The following is a 20248-nucleotide window of genomic DNA, read 5'->3' on the forward strand; positions in this document are numbered from 1 at the left end:
TTGACTAGCTTACAGCATGAAGATACCTCTTTCCCATCCATAAGCTCTCCTTTCAAGTATGAGTTTGGATGGAGCTTAATTGAAAGGAAATGTGGTATAGCAATTACCTTTGCATTTTTAAAAATAGAGACTTGGTTTCCTCTGCAGTTTTACTTAATGTAAAATTTAGAGAAAATAAGCCCACTGCCTTTGTGTTCTACATGCAAAAGATCTTTCTTACATATGTAGCAAAACATTTTGAGGAATTATGTTAACATATTGTGAACATACCTTTGTATAGAAGTGAAAAGAAAGACCTTCTGTTGGTTTATACTTCATCTTTGTTTTCAAATTATCTTTTCATATTATGTATTAGGTTTTTTGTTGGAACTTGGAATGTGAATGGCCAGTCTCCAGATAGCGGGTTAGAACCTTGGCTGAACTGTGATCCCAGTCCTCCTGATATCTACTGCATTGGGTAAAGAACACTTCTGGAATTTCCTTTTGGCTATATGTTTGGTGTTAGTTTACATGATGTTTTTGCCTTTTTTAAAAAAGAATTTGGTAAAACCTACTGTAGACTATACACGAGAGTTAACTTGTGGGTCAAATTTGTGAGAACAGAAAGGAACAGATATCTAAAATGGTGTAAGGAAGCATCTAACTTTCTTGAAACCCATAGGAATCTATATATTCTGCATAGAAACTTAAGTCTTGAGGTCAGTTCTAACAGTGACAGTTCCTAGGATATAAGCGCAAAGCTCTACTGTTATCCTCTGTGGGAGGTATTTTGATTTATTTTTTGCATAGCTTATGAATGTACTTGTGGGAATTGTTTAGAAAAGAAAGCTACTTGTCCTTACTTATAGCTTGGGTGAACAGAGCAGTTCTATAAAATTTATCTCTCTCCCATCTTTTTTTCATTTGCTGTTTCAACATATGGGACAGGAGGTAGCCAGAGATAATTACGGGATATGTATAGATCTCACATCGCTTTTTTCCTCAGATTCCAAGAACTGGACTTGAGCACAGAAGCCTTTTTTTACTTTGAATCTGTGAAGGAACAAGAATGGTCCATGGCTGTAGAGAGGGGTTTGCATTCCAAAGCCAAGTATAAAAAAGTAAGCCGCATTTAATTGTCTTTTTAAGTATATGACTAAAGAGGGCTCACCGGGAGTTATTCCATTATCTACAACTTGTTTGAAAAGAATAGTTTAATTGAATTCTTCTCTGTGTGTAGTACTGGGATAGGGCAGACTGATCATTCATCCTTATTTCCTAGAAAAAAATTTCCCTAAGCTTTTGGATACGTATTTTCATTGCTTAGATAGCTTTTAGGGGAAAAAAAGAATTTTATTATTCATATATCAATACTTAGTTTGAAATAATTACACATAAGATTTCTGATTTATGCAGTAAAACTTGAAGATTGAGATTACTCACTGACATGGTCAGAATTGAATGCTTTACAGAGAAGCAGTGTGAAATGTGGGCTCATGGTGCATGTGTTGCAATCAGAGCAAGAATAGAAGTGGTGTGGAATTTGAACGAGTTCTAAACTCGGTTTTAAGTTAAGAGGAGAGTTGACTTTAGCAAGATGGGCCAATTTGTTTGTCTAAAGACATTTATCTTTTATCTACCAGAAGAGTTATTTTAATTACAGGGCTATCATACTAAGCTCTCTAAAACAAGTAATGTGAGTAACTTTACTCTACATCTCTTAACAGTTTATATAGGTAATAAAACTCCTGGGGATGTTATTCCTCTCATATAGGTCCCTGACTAATGCATATCTCTGACATATGTCTAGCTGTAGTTCACAAGTTAAAAATAAGTGAAGTAAAAAGGATTGCTGTTTGGTTGATTTCAATTTCTTAGAAAATTAGACATCAGAAACTAGGAAGGAAAGGTGGAAGGAACAAACTGGGGTAGTGGCTTTATTATTTGAACTTTTAATGCTGCTTACTCCTGGTAGGCTAAGAAGTGATTAAAAGAATGGCTCTAGAGCTGAAAGTACTCATTGTCCCTCCAGGCTTTTAACTCTTACTGGTCAGAGCCAGATTAGAGCCTCCCCAGAGAATATTGGTTTCCACTTGATGGGGTCCACTGTGAAATTAGAGGATATGAATTCAGGTTTGGGCATTGGTATATCATCTTGATGAAAAATTAGTCATGGGACGTTAGATATGTGGCAAAGATTGGTATTAACATTAACCTTTTATAACTCCCCGGAACTCATAGGTTCAACTGGTGCGCCTTGTCGGGATGATGCTTCTTATATTTGCCAGAAAGGATCAGTGTCGATATATTCGTGATATTGCTACAGAAACGGTTGGAACTGGAATCATGGGGAAAATGGTGAGTTACTTTGGAAATGAGCTTGATTATTATTCATGTTCATGTAAAGTTCAGTTGCTAGTTCAGTGTACTAATTGAATAATTACTCTTGCTAACAGGGAAACAAAGGTGGGGTCGCTGTGAGATTTGTATTTCACAACACCACCTTTTGCATTGTCAATTCCCATCTGGCTGCCCACGTGGAGGACTTTGAGAGAAGGAATCAAGATTATAAGGACATTTGTGCAAGAATGAGTTTTGTGGTCCCAAATCAGACCCTCCCACAATTGAACATCATGAAGCATGAGTAAGTGATTAACTCACCTGTAGCCTTTGAGTAGTGGCTACAGGAGTTTGGATAGTGAAGAGATTAAATGTGGTGAAATACTGTAGAGCTGTGAAGAGTGAAAGATTACCAGTGAGGGATTGGGGTCACAAAGAAGAGCGGATTTTTGAGTAACAACAGAATCATTGAGGCAGAGAAATTAGACTTGATATCAGAGGAAAGGATAGTTCTATTAGTGGGGCATCTAGAGTAATGCTGGAGGGTCTGTAGTTGGAGTCAGTTTTTATTGTTTTTATGATAAAATAGAAATATTCATTGTAAATGTAATAAAAGATAAAATTAGAACTAAAATTTCCTCATTTCTTATTCTCTACCTAGCCAGTCCCTCTCTCCAAAGGAAACCGTTCTTAACAGTTGGGTGTGTAGCCTTTTAGATCTGTACTAAGATGACAACCAGTAGCCATATATATGGCTGTTAGGTACCTGAAAGTGACTGGTCCAAATTAAGATATGCCGTATGCATAAACTATATATTGGATTTTAAAGACTTAGGAAAAATATGTACAATATCTTGATTTCTAAAATATTGATCACATGTTGAAATAATTTGAATATATTGAGTAAAATGAAATTTATTGATATTTTCACTAGTTTTTTTTCTTTTTAAATGCATCTACTAGAAAATTTAAAATTATATTGTGAGGTGCATTATAATTCTATTAAATAGCGCTATTCTAGCCTTTTGTCTATTCACATACAAACACACACATAGGTACCTGGTGTATGAGACTATATTATTTGGCTGGGTGCGGTGGCTCACGCCTGTAATCCCAGCACTTTGGGAGGCCGAGGCGGGCGGATCACGAAGTCAGGAGATCGAGACCATCCTGGCTGACACGGTGAAACCCCATCTCTACTAAAAATACAAAAAATTAGCTGGGCGTGGTGGCGGGCGCCTATGGTCCCAGCTACTTGGGAGGCTGAGGCAGGAGAATGGCATGAACCCAGAAGGTGGAGGTTGCAGTGAGCTGAGATCCTGCCACTGCACTCTAGCCCGGGCGACAGAGCAAGACTCCGTCTCAAAAAAAAAAAAAAAAAAACTGTATTATTCTATTTATTGTATTTATTGTGGATCCCTTTCCAAGCCCCTAGATCTACATTGTTCTTTTTATTGGCTGTGATTATTAAAAATAGGGGCAGCAGAGAGAGATCAGTGAAGAATGGGATTTAATAAACATAGAAGCAGAGATGTGTTGAGTAGATACGGTGGTGGTAGAAAATGATTAGCTTTAAAGAAATTAATATAGAGAGTACAGTAATTGGGGAAAGAGGAGGAAAGAGTAGGGATCTTCAGCTATTTTCCATAATGTCTCAATAATTAGGATCATGTGGAATTCTGTTTCACAGTGGTAAAGTTAAGGCCTTAAAATGTATGGTCATGAAGTTGCCATGAAATTCCATAAATTTATTTTCCCAGATTCCATAAATTTCATGTTGCATTTGAGATTGTCAGAATGACCCATTGGGAACTTGCGATCACTCAACAGAAGAGTCCATTTTGATGTGGTAATTGCATTGTCTCCCTTTGTGGGGCTCAGCACATCTTCCTGCCTGTAACTTGGGCAATGGTAGACGGATTAGGTTACACTAGAGAGCCCTGGACCTACTTTTCTTAGTGGGTCCTACCTGGGAGAGCTGTCACTCAGACCATGCAGACCTTAGTGGAGAACCTGCAGAACTTCAGGGCTCTAAGAGGCAGAAGACGTTCAGATTCTCTTCCCCTAAAGACCTGGCTAGCAGCCAGGCAAAATTTTGAAGCTAGTCCAGCAAATAAACTGCATGCTTCTCAGTCCATTAACTCCTTGGCTTCTGAATCCCATACATAATATTTCCCATTTTCATTCTTCATGTGTAGAGTCCTGTTCTCCCACCTATTTTGTAATCCATTGTCTCTCTCAGGTGTTGATAGTAGTTGCCCTCAAAGGATTGGTTACAACTTTAAACCCCTTGTGAGGTAGTGGTTAGTGAGCGCTTGTCAATAATCTACCCATTTTTCTTCTCTCCATCCTTCTCTGTTTTTTTATGCTAATCGCTGCTACTTCTGTTCATATATTTTTTTTGATCCTTAGTGTTGTCATTTGGTTGGGAGATTTGAATTATAGACTCTGCATGCCTGATGCCAATGAGGTGAAAAGTCTTATTAATAAGAAAGACCTTCAGAGACTCTTGAAATTCGACCAGGTAAGTAAAGTTTCATTTTAAAGGAACTTTCCTAGATGGGAGATGAGATTGTTAGAGTTGTGGGAGGTATATCTTACTCTAGGGAGTGATGGAAACATCTTACTGTCTTGTGAAAACAGTCTAACTAGTGATGCATTGACTACATACAAGATTTGTAGTGCTTTTATTAAGTGCTTGGATGGGAGGAGGGAAGATAACGTTAGTGATAAAAAGTAAATATAACATTTATTCAAAACGTCTTTATCAAGAAGAAATTTCAGAGATTTGTATAAATGAGTTGGTGAATGGGTGGGGTTAATTGGAGAACACTTCCTGGAGGAAGTGGGCCTTCAGCTATGTTGATGTGGTTTGGCAGATGGAACAGGGAAAACTTCTATGATTACTTGGCAGACTGAGGAACAGCTTGGAGGTAAAAGAGGGAGGCCCTGTGAGGGGAATTGGGAAGCACAGAAAAGAAGTTTGTCTGGGATGAACAGCATAGGCTATGGGCTTATGGGAACTAGATGATAAGTTGAAGCTAACTGGTATTTAAAACCTGCAGAAAAAGCATTGAGTCGGTAACATTTACATAAAACCTGATATTCAAGAACCTGGTTTCCATATATTTGAAGCAGTAAATTTGCTTCAGAACCTGGCATGTGACTTGAATTTTTACTTCAACATATGGATACTGGCTGCTAAAAGTGAATGCTGCTTATTGAGGGAAGAAAATGTTTTGACTTCATTCGAATAATCTTTAAGTCGTTATGAGAGCCTTTTCAACCTTCAGACGTAGCCAACATTCAGGTGATTTGCAGCAGAATGGTTTTTGTAGTGAGCCGTTCTTGTCTATGTCTACCTTCACATTATGGTTGGCTGGGAAATTTCTTTGCTTTTTCTTTCTCTATTCTGCCTCCAAAAGGGGTATATTTAGGATAAATTCTGAGTCTTACGTAACTCTGGTAAAATATTTGAGTGAGGATCTTTCAAAACAATTTGAAACTATTCGCTGAATTTGGTTTGTGGAATTATTCATTCAACATTTGTGTGTTTTTTCTTTAAATTAAAATTGTGCTGGGTGGTTTCTGCCCAGCTCCAAGGAACTTATAATTATTCAGATTTCGTTTTTCCATTTTACCCTCTGCCACTATTAGCAATAAAAGAATAGTGATGTGCTAATAACAAGCATCCTATCTGAGGGTGAGTTTAGATGCTATGGGAATGCTGAGATTTAATTCATAAGGTATAGAAGTTTTATTTATGTACCCTCACAACAGTTGTAAAGGCTGTGGAACTAGATACTTAGAAATGGGAACAGTGGCTTATCAACCTGATTATCTCTTATATTAAGATAGTGTTATCCTGCTTATTTGATGCTTCTTTCTATCTGTAGCTAAATATTCAGCGCACACAGAAAAAAGCTTTTGTTGACTTCAATGAAGGGGAAATCAAGTTCATCCCCACTTATAAGTATGACTCTAAAACAGACCGGTGGGATTCCAGGTAAAGTAATAAGAACCATCTCACAGAAAAGGTTAAGGCTTGATCTTACTTCTGACCCTCCATATTGGTAAGGGGCTAGGAATTTTTTAGGTCATACCATAAGCAGATATAAAAACCTAATGGCTCAGTGCTATTGTAGAACAATAGGAGTGTTTCATTCATCTATACTCAAAGGTGAGCCTATCTTAGGGAAGTTATTACTTATATGTCAAGACGGTTGAAGTTTTATGGGCTGCCTACAGTGCCTTATTTCTCTCATCTCAGGAGACTTAGACTTGCTTAAATTTTGCCTTCTTGATTTTGCCTTTGTTTCTTAACTATTACTTATTCTGGCTTTTTTTTCCCAAACTACTCAACTGTTGAACTCAGGACACCAGAAGGCAAAACAAAGCCATGAAAGGTTCTTCTGGCACCAGTAGCTCTCAATCCTTAAAAGACTTTAGAATCCCTTAGAGAACTTCAAAAAATACTAATGCTTGGACCTAATATCTGCCACAGCTGGAGAACACTGAGAAGCACTATTCAGTAGACCCTTTTGATTTCCTAATCACCATAGTAAAGTGCGCCCACTGTTCTTAGTGACTATTTGTCCTCTACCTACTATCTCTCTCTCTCCTTCCTTCCTTCCTTCCTTCCTTCCTTCATTCATTCATTCCTTCCTTCATTCCTTTTTCTTTTTCTTTTTCTTTTTCTTTCTTTTTCTCCTAGCTGGCTGAGCACAGAAACTTGAAAGACAAAGAATCCCCAGGCATGTTCAGCTGTTTTGAACTCTGAGAGTACTGGCATGGGGGTGGGGGGAGTCGATATTCCTATGCTTCTAGGTAACTGGCCAGCAAATGAAGTGACACTGTTAGATCTTGTACACTTTGCTGTGTTTGTTTCACTCACCTGACTTGAGAGTCAACTGCATAGCTACTGATGAGAAATATGTGTGCCACCTTCTGGATCAGGTGTACAAGGTGTTGCTTGTTTTAATGGAATGATGAATAGGTTCTTTTTCCCTACCCTTGGTATTCTGTGGACTGATACCTGCTCAGACTTGCATGGTTTGATTTTGTTTTGTCTCTATTGGAAGAAGCTAGACTTGTCCATAAATGTCTGGTTTAAAGGAGAAATCAATACTGTTATTCCTCTCCAAAGATTAAGCCCAGTCTAGGAAGAGAAGATTGGAGTTTTAGACTTGATTAGTTATCTATCTGTTGTGAAGTGTTGTTGACACTCATAGAGGAAAGGAAAATGAAGTGTTCAAAATATAATCCAAATCTTCTGAGGATATTTTAAGAACGTGCTATTTTCTTCTGTGGTGACATTGTTGAAGATGTACTCCCAATCTTAACAGAACCATTAATTCATTAGACAGCTATTCATTGAGCACCTACTTTGCACCAGATACCATGCTAGGTTCTAGGAGTTCAGTGGCAAACAAGCAAATACAATCCCTTCACAGAGCTTGCAAAATAATAGGGAGGATGATAGTTAGGGGTTGTTAGGGAAGGAGAAGTACACGGTTCTTTGGGAGCATGTAACAAGACAGCCTAACCCTGATCTAAACCAGTGTGGTAGGTATTATGTTCTTGTATGGTATGTTCTCTTTATAACTCATTTCTTTACTTACAGTGGGAAATGCCGGGTTCCAGCCTGGTGTGACCGAATTCTTTGGAGAGGAACAAATGTTAATCAGCTTAATTATCGGAGTCACATGGAACTGAAAACCAGTGACCACAAGCCTGTTAGCGCCCTCTTCCATATTGGGGTAAACACTTGTTTGTACATTCACTTATTTGTGTGTTAAGTATCAATTACTAGAGGATTATTTAGACTCAGAGCAGATCAGTAATTCAGCAAGCCATAAATGTTCCATAACCAAGTAACCATTTGCAGCATTGAAAGGTTAGTACCCCCAGCCCTCCCAAATGCTGTCCGTATAGCTCTTAATGCTCCAGGCCTTTTAGTGACACAGATGTTTCTCATGCTACGTAGTGGTTAGGTGGTAACTTGAGCTTCCTAAAGTAAGTATGCATAATGAAGAGTTAAAAGCTAAGTTTTATCAGATAGTAAGGAAGGGAAACACCTGGAGAGAGATTCTGGGTGGAAGGGTAGAGACAGCAGGACCAAAGGCACAGACTGATCAGAATGCAACCAAATCTGCATATTGCCCTAAGGGACATAGTGTCATCCCTACACTTTTTTTTTTTTTTTTTTTTTTGAGACGGAGTCTTGCTCTGACCCCCGGGCTGGAGTGGTGTGATCTCGGCTCACTGCAACCTCCTCTTCCCGGGTTCAAGCGATTCCCCTGCATCAGCCTCCCAAAGTGCTGGGATTATAGGCATGAGCCACCATGCCCAGCCAATTTTTTCTTTAACTCTGTTCTATCCTGGGCTGCATTAATGGCCAATTATTTAATTTTCTGTCTGTATTGTGAGTAAAGTTTTTTTTTCTCATTGTATTTTTAAACTGTGTGTTATTGGTATGTAGGTTATATCTTGTAATCATGCGATTTAATTTGTTATAGCCAGTACATTTAGGTTATTTCTTGTGGATTTTTCAGATCTACAGCTCTATAATCTGGCGGAATGTATATAGTGCAGTGCTTAGTAGAATGGACTTTGTAGTAGACTTCTGGGATTTGCATCCCAGTTCAACCACTTTCTAACTGTGTAACCACGGACAATTTATGTAACATATTTATGCCTCAGTTTCCTCCTCTATTAAGTGTGGGTAATATTGGTACATACTCATGAAGATTAATGAGTTCAGACATGTGAATAGCATAATGGGATAGGTTTCTTTCCTCTGTGTGTGTGTTGATTTGGTGGGCTTCTGAGATAGATATCACCAACCTGTTTTATCCTGCTCCTGTTTTAAGGAAGAAAGACTTTGGGGCTTTTCATTTAAGATCAGAATTAGTTATTGGTCTTAGAATAGATTTTAAATTTTATCAAGACAGTCATGACTTGACTTTTGTCCATTTTGAAATTTTAAAATAATAATCATCAATAATAGTAACTGTTCCTCAGATAGCAGCTAGTAGCTGTGTGGCAGGCACTATGTGAGGCAATTTGCACACATCTCATTTACTCCTCACAACAACGCCTTGAGTTAAATACAGTTGATCCTTGAACAACATGGGTTTGAACTGCACAGATCCACTTATACCCAGATTTTTTCAACCAAATGCAGATGGAAAATACAGTATGCACAGGATGTGAAACCCACGTATAAGGAGGGCCAACTGTGGTACTTGAGTATGCGTGAATTTGATTATACACAGGCAATGCCAGAACTAATCCCCCATAGATATCAAGGGACAACTGTATTTCCCATTTAACAGATGAGCAGATGGAGAACAGCAAGTTTAATTTATTTAAGAGCATTCAACTAGGAGGAGAGCTGAGATTCCAATCTTAAGTTGGCTTAACTCCCAACTCTGTGCTCTTTCTACTACCCCACAATGCCTCTATAATTCTACAGAACTTGACAAAATATACCTTTAGATAACTTCTTTTAGCCCATCTAATTTCTACTTTGTACTTGCAGGCTGCCCCTTTTTCTTCATTTGAATTCTCTTAATCCATTTTGAGAGGATATCTTTCCTCAAACACTAACCTCTTTGGTTAGATCAGCTGTGCTTGGCTTTTTTGTTTGTATTTCTTTTCAAAACCTTAGAATTTTTTGGTTTGTTTGTTTGTTTTGAGACAGAGTCTTGCTCTGTCACCCTGGCTGGAGTGCAATGATGTGATCTTGGCTCACTGCAAGCTCCACCTCCCAGGTTCACCCCATTCACTTGCCTCAGCTTCCCTAGTAGCTGAGACTACAGGCGTGCACCACCACGCCTGGCTAATTTTTTGTATTTTTAGTAGAGACAGGGTTTCACCATGTTAGCCAGGGTAGTCTCAGTCTCCTGACCTTGTGATCCACCCGCCTCAGCCTCCCAAAGTGCTGGGATTACAGGCATGAGCCACTGCGCTCGGCCAACCTTCGGATGTTTTTAATACTCCATACACATTAATGCAGAGCTTCTAGTGGGATATTTACATTTTTTTCAGGCTTTGTGTATTTATGTGTATCTTTAATAAAGATCTGCCTTTTGAGTTTTTAATGATTTTTAAATTGTATGGCAATTACAAGTGCTTTTAAAAAAATTAAAAGGAAATTTAAGCAGAATTGACAGATAAGGGAGAAGTTCTTCAATCCCTGTTCTGTCTCCTACTCCCACCTTTGCCTAAACCCCCATTCCCCAGCCAGGCCACTACCCTTAGGAGTTTATATCTTTCTAGACCAGTGCTGTCCAATAGAGCCTTCTGTGATGATGGAAATGTCCTGTATCTGTGCCGTCCAGTCCAGTGGCTACTAGCCGCAAGGGGCTATTGAGTACTTGAAGTGTGGCTATTGCAACTGAGAACTGAACTTTTTATTTGATTTAAAGTAATTTAAATTCAAATTCCCTATGTGGCCAGTCACTATTGTACTGAACAGTGCAGTTCTAGACCTTTGTATATGCTTTTTTGTTCACCCATAGACAAAATACTGATTTGTGTGTGTCTCTATATCATAAACGGTCTCATATGTATGTGTTGGTCTACAACTTGATTTTTTTTTTAAATCAGCAGTGTGTCTTGGAGAACCTCCCATCTTATTACATAAAGACCTAGCTCATTGTACTTTTTTTTCAAATTCCTAGTTTCGTCAGTAATTTCCTTTACTAAAATGGATGTGTCAGGTCGTGAATTCTTTGGGATTTTTCCCCACCTCATTATCCTTGATTTGCCATTAAGTGCTGTGATCATGATAACCTGCTGAGAAAAAGTTTGATTTTATTGAGTAATCACCCCATGTTTTGGATTCTTGGGCATGTTATGATTAGAGGCTTTAAAAACCACACTACATTTTCACCACCATTGGCACCAATGACTGTTAACAAAGGAGCCGAGTGCACCATGGCTAATTAATTTCAGAAGACTTTCTGTGGGCTGGCTGAGATAGAGCTGGGATAGGGTTTCAACCCTGCACTTGGTACTGTGATCTGTTGCATTGGTTCTCAGACTTCAGTGGATGTAAGAATTGCTTAGAGAGCTTTAAAAAAAGTGTGGATGCATGCGTCCCCACCCCTGGAGACTGTGATTAGTAGGCCCAGGCAGCTGTGCTTTTAAGACATACTCAAGTTGATTCTGCCACATATCTGGTATATTGGAAAGAGTCTTACACTAGTCCAGATATCACCTTTGGTATTAACTGTGGCAGTGAGCAAGTTTGTTGATTGTTGTGTATCTTAATGTTCTCAACTCTCAGAACAAAAATATTACTTGCTTTGGTAGCCTTCCAGGTTGTGAAAATTAAAAGACATGTGCAAAATACTTTTGGAAATTAAAAGTTGCAAAGTTTTGTAAAAGTATAAAATTCATCTTAACCTAATGCTATAGTATGGACCCTGGTGATGGTAAAATGATGTTTGATCCTCAGTTCTCTAAGAGTTACAGTTCAAATACGTGAAAACCTTCCCCAGTCTGAGATACTTGACTCAGCTTTGATGTTCTTATTTTCAACATTTTTAAAAATTTTTATTTTACTTTAAGTTATAGGATACAAGTACAGAATGTATAGGCTTGTTCCATAAGTATATGTGTGTCATGTTGGTTTGCTGCACCTAGCAACCCATCATCTAGGTTTTAAGCCCCACGTGCATTAGCTATTTAACCTTAATGCTCTCCCTCCCCTCGCCCCACTACCCCGAGTGGCCCAGTGTGTGTTGTTCCCCTCCCTGTGTCCATGTGTTCTCATTGTGCAGCTCCCACTTATGAGTGAGAATATGCAGTGTTTGGTTTTCTGTTCCTGTGTTAGTTTGCTAAGGATGATGGCTTCCAGCTTTATCCATGTCCCTGCAAAGGACATTTTTTTATATTTTTTGAGATGGAGTCTTGCTCTGTTGCCCAGGCTGCAGTGTAGTGGTGCAATCTTGGCTGACTTCAACCTCCGCTTCCTGGGCTGAAGGGATTCTCCTGCCTCAGCCTCCCAGTAGCTGGGATTACAGGCACCCACCACCAGGCCTGGCTAATTTTTTTTTGTACTTTTAGTAGAGACAGAGTTTCACTGTCTTGGCCAGGCTGGTTTTGAACTCTTGACCTCTAGTGATCCTCCTGCCTCGGCCTCTCAAAGTGCTAGGATTACAGGTGTGAGCCACTGTGCCCAGCCTGAGCTCATTCCTTTTTATGGCTGTATAGTATTCCATGATGTATATTTGCCACATTTTCTTTATCAGGTCTTATTATGAATGGGCATTTGGGTTGGTTCTATGTTTTTGTTATTGTAAGTAGTGCTGCAGTAAACATACGTGTGCATGTGTCTTTATAGTAGAATGATTTATATTCTTTTGGGTATACACCCAGTAATGGGATTGCTGGGTCAAATGGTATTTGTGGTTCTAGATCCTTGAGGAATCGCCACACTGTCTTCCACAATGGCTGAACTAATTTACACTCCCACCAACAGTGTAAAAGCGTTCCTATTTCTCCACAGCCTCGCCAGCATCTGTTTCCACATCTTTTTAGAACCTTTGCTGCATGTGTCAATTTTTTTTGACACGGATTTTTGTGAAGTTTCCTAGTCTAAAAAAGAAACCGATATCTCAAGTTAAAATCTGTTAGTTATGTTAATTTTGGCATTGGTTTGTATGAAGTTTTAATATTTAAAAAAAAACATGGCTATATCAGGAAGCTGAAAGTGCTGTGTCAGGTGGGAATTTTTTTTATTTATCAGTCAAGATGTGTTTATCCGTTGTCATGGTTTTACTCTAGTCTAGGACATTTTGTTTCAGCCATTTTCTAAAATGGCTGTAGGCTCCATTTATTAATATATCTTTGCTATTATATAATCTGAGCAGTGATATTATACTTCTTGGTATTGTACATAGAATCTAATAGAGTTAAAAGCTTTTTAATCATATTTTCTCCCACCCCACCAAGTTATGATTGTTAGAAACAGTAATTGCTGTGTTTCGACACCGTCATTTTGTACAGTGCAAGCAATCATTTTTACCACAATCACATTTTTTCCACTACCAAATAACAATGAAGCAAGAAAATGTTCTTCCCAAATATTTATTATTGCCAAGCTTCTTAACATAGGAGTTTAACTTTTACAGGACGTTAGCCAATTAATCTTACCTTTACCTTAAAGCGTGTGCTTCTATAATGCTTTGTTCAATTTATGTTTGCTTTAGAGGCTCTTGGAGATATAAAAGTTGAGAGCATGTAAAACTAAAGCAAGGATCTGTTTTCTTTCAGGTGAAAGTTGTGGATGAAGCAAGATATGGAAAGTGTTTGAGGATGTTGTTTGCACCACAGTTTATTTTAAATGGTTGCTGTAATGACCAGTTTTAAATTGTTAGATAATCTCCAAGGCAGATGAACTAGAAGCATATAAGACTGAAAAGAGGATACATTTTCTTTCAGGTGAAGGTTGTGGATGAACGAAGGTACCGTAAAGTCTTTGAAGATAGTGTACGCATCATGGACAGAATGGAAAATGACTTCCTTCCTTCCTTAGAACTCAGCAGGAGGGAGGTGAGCCAAAATACATGATCTCCCTGTCTGCTGCCCACTGTGGTTAGCACAGAAGAAACTGCTGCTTAGAAAAGGCAACATAGCACAGTAGTTAAGCCCATGTCGCTGGAGTCAGACTGCCTCCATTCCAGTCCTAGCACTGCTGTTTAGTAGATGCATGACCTCAGGCAAGTGTCTTACCCACTCAGAGCCGCAGTTTCCTTTTCTGGATTAAGGGGTAGTTGTAAGGATTACATGAGTTAATACATGCGAAGCTCTCAGAACAGCACCCGGGACATAGTAAGCCCTCCGTTGTTAGCTGCTCTTGTTTAATATTTCAGAGTTGCTAGTTAATTTATATCTCAGAAACCAGGACTTGGTCCCAGGATGAATACTCTGAACCAAGGTTGGGTTACCCTCTTAGGATCCTAGGAATGATCAGAGTAGCCTGGAGAAGTAGCAGGAGCCACCTAACTCCTTCTCTGCTGGTGTGAGTATAATAATACATGCAAGTGGATGGTGTGAAGTTGGTTCAGTTGGTGAATGTCTATGGCATTTGCACACCTGCTTAACAATTACCTTACTCCTCATATCCTCTATGGAATAATCCAACTGACTTACTTCCCCTACTAGTGATGCATGTTTGTGTCTGTCTGTTATTCCCCAGTTTGTGTTTGAAAATGTGAAGTTTCGGCAACTACAAAAGGAGAAGTTCCAGATCAGCAACAATGGACAGGTTCCCTGCCATTTTTCTTTCATCCCTAAACTTAATGACAGCCAGTACTGCAAGCCATGGCTTCGGGCTGAACCTTTTGAGGGCTACTTGGAGCCAAGTGAGTTTTCCCTTTACCAATGTCTCTGCTGGTAATGTCCTCATGACTCCCATCCCCTTGGTCTAACTTTCTGTTTTCTAACCACATGTCTCTTACCTTTACTGTCATATTGGTGATACCTCTTGTGTGTGTCCTATCTCTTCCCTCTCATTGCTTAATGATTTTTTTAGAGGACACTTTTCTGTTGGTTCTTATACTTTTTGCTTTCCCACTGGAAGTTTTTCTATTACCATGTATCATCTCTTACATTTCAGATGAGACAGTGGACATTTCTCTTGATGTGTATGTCAGCAAAGACTCTGTAACCATCCTGAACTCGGGGGAAGATAAGATTGAAGATATTCTCGTCCTTCACCTGGATCGAGGCAAAGATTACTTCTTGACCATCAGTGGAAATTACCTCCCAAGTTGTTTTGGCACATCCTTAGAGGCTTTGTGCCGTATGAAAAGACCAATCCGAGAAGTTCCTGTTACCAAACTCATAGACTTGGTAAGAACTGTCCCAAGACATAAACCTCTTTTACATTTAATTTTCATAATACTTAAGTGACATCCTCTTTATCTTTGTGCTTTCTGTCTTCTTTTGGCCACAGGGGATGTCAAATGATAAAGAAGCATGTTACTTTAGCACTGTTTTGATTAGATTACGCCTTAGAGGAAAGAGGGGGGACTAATCTGCAGTTGGCTCTTGTTGGGAGTACAATAGATAATACTAAGCTCACCAAATAAGATTAAAGACTCCCCTCTCAAAGATATAATCCTTATTTGTTAAGCTCTTCATACTCTCAAGTCACTTTTGTATAAATTAGCATGTACGTGAGGTATGCTAAGTGGGGCAGGCAGAATTATTCTCATTGAGCATATGAGAAAAACTGAGGCACAGAGACATTAATGTGCCCAAAGTCAGTACCATCAGTTAGTAACAAATCTAGCACCCAAATTTCCTGGTTCCCGGTTTAGTATTCCTCACTAATACCACATTATATCTAATCAGAGTAAAACTTTGCTGCTTATGGAAGCATAGAACTATACTGCAACCCTGGAGTACCTGAATCAGAATCCCTGGGGGCGCTTATTACAGGTACCCTCACTTCTGGCGATGGAATCAGAATCTCAGGATGTGGAGCCTACAAATCTGCATTTTATCCGCATTCCAGATGCTTATAATGTACATTGAAATTTGATGCTTATTTAATGTGATGTGCTTAAGAAAGAAAAGGAGGTTGATTTTCCCACCTCTCCCACAAGCCAAGCTATAATATTAATGTTTTTGTGAAGGAAGTACTTACTATCTTCAGTAACATAAATTGATTTAGTAATAAAGTTCATTGTATTAAGAAATTTCCTTCTTAATGAAAATATTGTTGGATTGTATGCAGAATCTCTTTGGGCTACAAAAGTATATTCTTGGTTTTTTACCAAAGAAAATTAGGTGAGGTGACAGCATACGTTATCCTTACTGTTAGTATTCATTCACATGGATCCTTTAGGCCTAGCCAGAGCGAGTGATTGTGTCTAGCAGGGAGCTCTAGACCCGCGGGCAGGCTGCTGGCTTGTCTGAGTCCGATCTGTTCTGTTGCCATGGAATTGTTTTAGCTGTGACTCAGATAGCAGATTAAAACACTGAGTCCAGCCCCGGCATTCTTTCTTGGAATTATACTTACTTCCCTAGAGCCTTCATGGCTGAGTATATTACCTCTGTTTGAGAGAGAACCATTTTCTTCAGAAATTCATATCCTACTGTTCTGCTGTTTTTCATGATAATTGTTTTTCTCCTAACATTATATTTCTGTCTTTCAGATTTTAGTATTTCACCTTTTAGAATACATTTTGGATGATGAAGTTGTTTTTCCTTATTTCTCCTACCCCCTTTCCTTCATCTCAGACATAATTTCCCAGCTTTCTTTGTTTCAGCTTTTTATTATGAAAAATGTCAAATGTGCAGAAAAATGGAAAGAACAGTACAACACACCCCCACATGCCTTCTGTACATATATACACACAGATGTTTTTTGCTGTGTCATGTAAAATTAAGTGGTAATATGTCACTTCACCACTAAACACTTCAGCCTGCATCTCTTAACAAAAAGGGCACACTTAAGCACAATACCATTATTATGTATAAGAAAACTAACAGTAATCCATAGTATCATTTAACATTCAGTCCATATTCAGATTTCTTCAGTTGTTCCAAGAATTTCTGTTACACCTTTTTTTAAACCAAAATCCAATCTGGGTTCATATAGTATTTGGTGAGGTCTCCAAAGTCGCTATTGGAGTAGTGCAGTTCCCACTTTCTTTAGTGACATTGACTTTTTTAAGAGTCCAGTACAAATGTCCAGTCAAGGGTCTACCATTTTCTAAATTCGTCTGGTTGTTTCTTCTTCTTTTTTTTTTTTTTTCAAACTTATCCCTTTTGTACTCTCTCCTTCCGCCTACATGTAAACTGAAACCTACCCTTATTTTTGATCAAAGTCAGTGAAGATATTAGAATATCTTTGCCATTAATATGAAAAACTGCAAAGCCATTAATATGAAAAACTTGGCAGTTTTTCGTATTCTGGGATTGGCCAGAAGAGGCTCAACCAGCATAAAGTTTTTATTTTATGTAAAGTATACTATCAGGTAGTTTTACCATGTTTGCTCGTGAATAGAAAGGAATCAAAATCACTAGAGGAATGAATGGCTCTTTGTGAAGCCTTTTTCCTTCTTTTTGTTACAAGTGATTCAGGGTTAAAATAATAGAACCCTGATCATTTTTAATTACAAAATTTCCTAGTTTTTATTAAAATGTATGTGTGTGGTCGTCATTTTTCTTTTGAAGCGTTTATTTTGTAGGATTTAGGGTTCTGATTCTTTTCACAGTCTGTTGCATTTCAGTGTTATTAAATTCCTGTATCTCATTGATGAGGAAATTATCTATACAGGTTGATTATCCATTATCCAAAATGCTTGGGACCAAAAGTGTTCAGATTTCAATCTTTTTCAGATTTTCAAATGTATGCATTATATACTTAACAGTTCAGCTTCCCTAATCTGGAAATCAGAAATCTGAAGTGCTCCAGTGAGCATTTCCTTTGATCATCATGACAGTACTCAAAAAGTTTCGAGTTTTGGAGCATTTTGGATTTCTGGATTGGGGATACTCAACCTGTATTAGTGTGGAGCAGTAAACAAGAAATCTGAAAATTACTACCCCATCTTTAATACCTTCCCACTCTGTTGTGACTTGATTTTGACCTTTGAAATGATTCCTCAGGTATAGTATTCATGTTTTTTTTTTCCCAGGACCCAATATCATATTTCAAATCTCATGAGATGATGCTATTAATAATGGTACCTGCCCTCTGTTGTATTATTTGCTCTGAAATTTTGGTGAAGCCAGAAATGAGTTCAATGTATGTGTTGTCTCTCTATGTACTGTTTTAGAAAGATCCTTATGCACTGTTTTAGAAAGATCCTTATGCCACACCATCTTCCCACCAAATGCAGAGTGAAATAACTGACATAATTATTTTTTATCCTTCCAGCTCTTTTCATAACAGTGACTTTGCCACTTCTAGAATAGTTGGGATTAGCACAAGTGGGAAACGGATGACAATCTACCATTTGTAATCATCTTTATTCTTTCTCAGAATTAAGATAGATTTTTCTGTTATATTAACTAGAATATTAAGTAGCAAATAATCCTCAATATTGATTCATTACATACTGGATACAAAGTATTAAGGAGTTTATGTGAGTTCCCATAATTTAGTGGTGATGAAAGTATATTTACATGTAAAATATGGCTAAACTTTAAGTCATGGTTAATAGGGAGTTTGGTTACAGATAATCTGAACATTGACCACCTTTACTCACTAATGTCTGGTGTGCTTGGTAAGTCAGTATTTTGGAAAGTCATATAAAATGAGTATTATGGAGGTTGTAGTTTGTGTTAACAATGGGTTCCTTTCCTGTGTTATTTATTAAAGCCCTTATATGCTATAAAAGCTTATTGGCTGACCAGCTAATCCCTGTAGAAATCAGAATCAGCCTGTTTTCATTTTAATGAATATTTAATACATGTAACATTAACATGACTGAGAAATAAGTTTAGCACATAAGAATAAAGTGAATTAGGAAGGTGATTTGGGGTTAGTTATAGAAGTATTTTCAGTCAAGTCCAAGTACTTAGGAAACATGTATTAATATAGTGGGTGAGCAGGCTCTTCCAGGCATAAGGGACATCTTGAATACAGGGTAGAAGGTGAAAGTGAAAAGATTGTGTATGAAAAACTGTAAGATTTCCCTGGTACAAGTAAAGATCAAGGATAAAAATGTATGAAGCTGGTTAGGGAGAATGGGGCAGGTGGTAGAGAGTCTTGAAGTCAATACATAAGTTTATGCTTGAGCCAGAGGGTATCTAGAACCATCAGAAGGGTTTGCTGATTAGTATGAGGTTGCAAATTGATACAGTTGGAAGAACATTCTGGTGTTGCTTGTAGAATGGACTAATTGAAAGGAGACAAGACTTGAACTTGCCAGATGTGGCTAAGTTGTAAATACAGAGATGAAAAAAGCTGAGGGATGAGTAGAGAAACTGTATTTGCTTGGGGACATATCTGTTGGGAGAACAATATTAAAAATTTGAAATAACAGGAATAACTTGTTAATTTGTCCATAGTTTTTTTTTCCCATTATGTTTTTACTTTGTCTTACTAATCTAACCATCCATTTCTTACTCCATTAAGTATATGGCTTGTATTTCTTCTCTATTCATATGAACTAATCCTTTTTAGAACTTCATTTTCCATTCAGTTTTCGGCTATTTATTTATTTATTTCTGAGATGGAGTCTCACTGTGTTGCCAGGCTGTAGTGCAGTGGCACAATCTTGGCTCACTGCAACCCCCGCCTCCCAGTTCAAGTTATTCTCCTGCCTCAGCCTCCCGAGTAACTGGGACTATAGGTGCGTGCTACCACACCTGGCTAATTTTTGCATTTTTAGTAGAGATGGGGTTTCACCGTGTTGGCCAGGCTGGTCTTGAACACCTGACCTCAGGTGATCCACCTGCCTCGGCCTCCCAAGGTGCTGGGATTACAGGCCTGAGCCACCGTGCTCGGCTATGCTTTTTATTTTTAAATTTGGATATTCTACCTCTAATTGACTCTTTTATATTATTTTAGCTGCATTTGCCACGGGGAATAGTCTTCTGAGGGTGAATGTTGGGGTAAAGAATGATTTGCATTGCATTTGCTGTGTGCCAATGTTGTCCCACTGGGGAAATCCTGAACTCAGTTTCCTTTTTAAATGTAATCCATGTATAGCCTTTTGCAGAGAGTGGGCATCTCTGCTCTTTAAAATTCGTTGGACTAAGTGATTCATAGTAGAAACCTTAGGATTATTATGGGAGTAAGTTGTTTACTAATAAAGGCTAAGTGACGTTTCTATTTTCAAAATTGAGACCAGGGTTTAATTCAATGTAATTTCTATGTTGTTTCTTTGTGCCTGTACCTAGAGAAGTAAATCTCTTGTCCCTCCATCCGTATTTAATCAAAGTCCTTTCGATT

General features: G+C 38.3%; 1 protein-coding gene and 1 long non-coding RNA gene across 4 annotated transcripts in view; one reads left to right on the plus strand and one right to left on the minus strand.

Annotated features, from left to right (window-relative positions):
- Positions 1–20248, minus strand: part of LOC126946807 (uncharacterized) — a 343776-nt gene that overhangs the window by 227882 nt on the left and 95646 nt on the right. The window lies entirely within an intron of this gene.
- The window catches only part of OCRL (OCRL inositol polyphosphate-5-phosphatase), a 58267-nt gene that overhangs the window by 27114 nt on the left and 10905 nt on the right, over positions 1–20248 (plus strand). For all 3 annotated transcript variants that reach the window (XM_050777451.1, XM_050777449.1, XM_050777450.1), the window contains exons 8-17: positions 356–457; positions 986–1100; positions 2221–2337; positions 2436–2623; positions 4732–4843; positions 6216–6325; positions 7943–8078; positions 13774–13884; positions 14531–14696; positions 14951–15186. In XM_050777451.1, coding sequence (XP_050633408.1) covers positions 356–457; positions 986–1100; positions 2221–2337; positions 2436–2623; positions 4732–4843; positions 6216–6325; positions 7943–8078; positions 13774–13884; positions 14531–14696; positions 14951–15186 — 1393 coding nt within the window. The remainder of the gene's footprint in view (positions 1–355; positions 458–985; positions 1101–2220; positions 2338–2435; positions 2624–4731; positions 4844–6215; positions 6326–7942; positions 8079–13773; positions 13885–14530; positions 14697–14950; positions 15187–20248) is intronic.

This window comes from Macaca thibetana, chromosome X, assembly GCF_024542745.1.
Source record: "Macaca thibetana thibetana isolate TM-01 chromosome X, ASM2454274v1, whole genome shotgun sequence".
NCBI lineage: Eukaryota > Metazoa > Chordata > Mammalia > Primates > Cercopithecidae > Macaca > Macaca thibetana.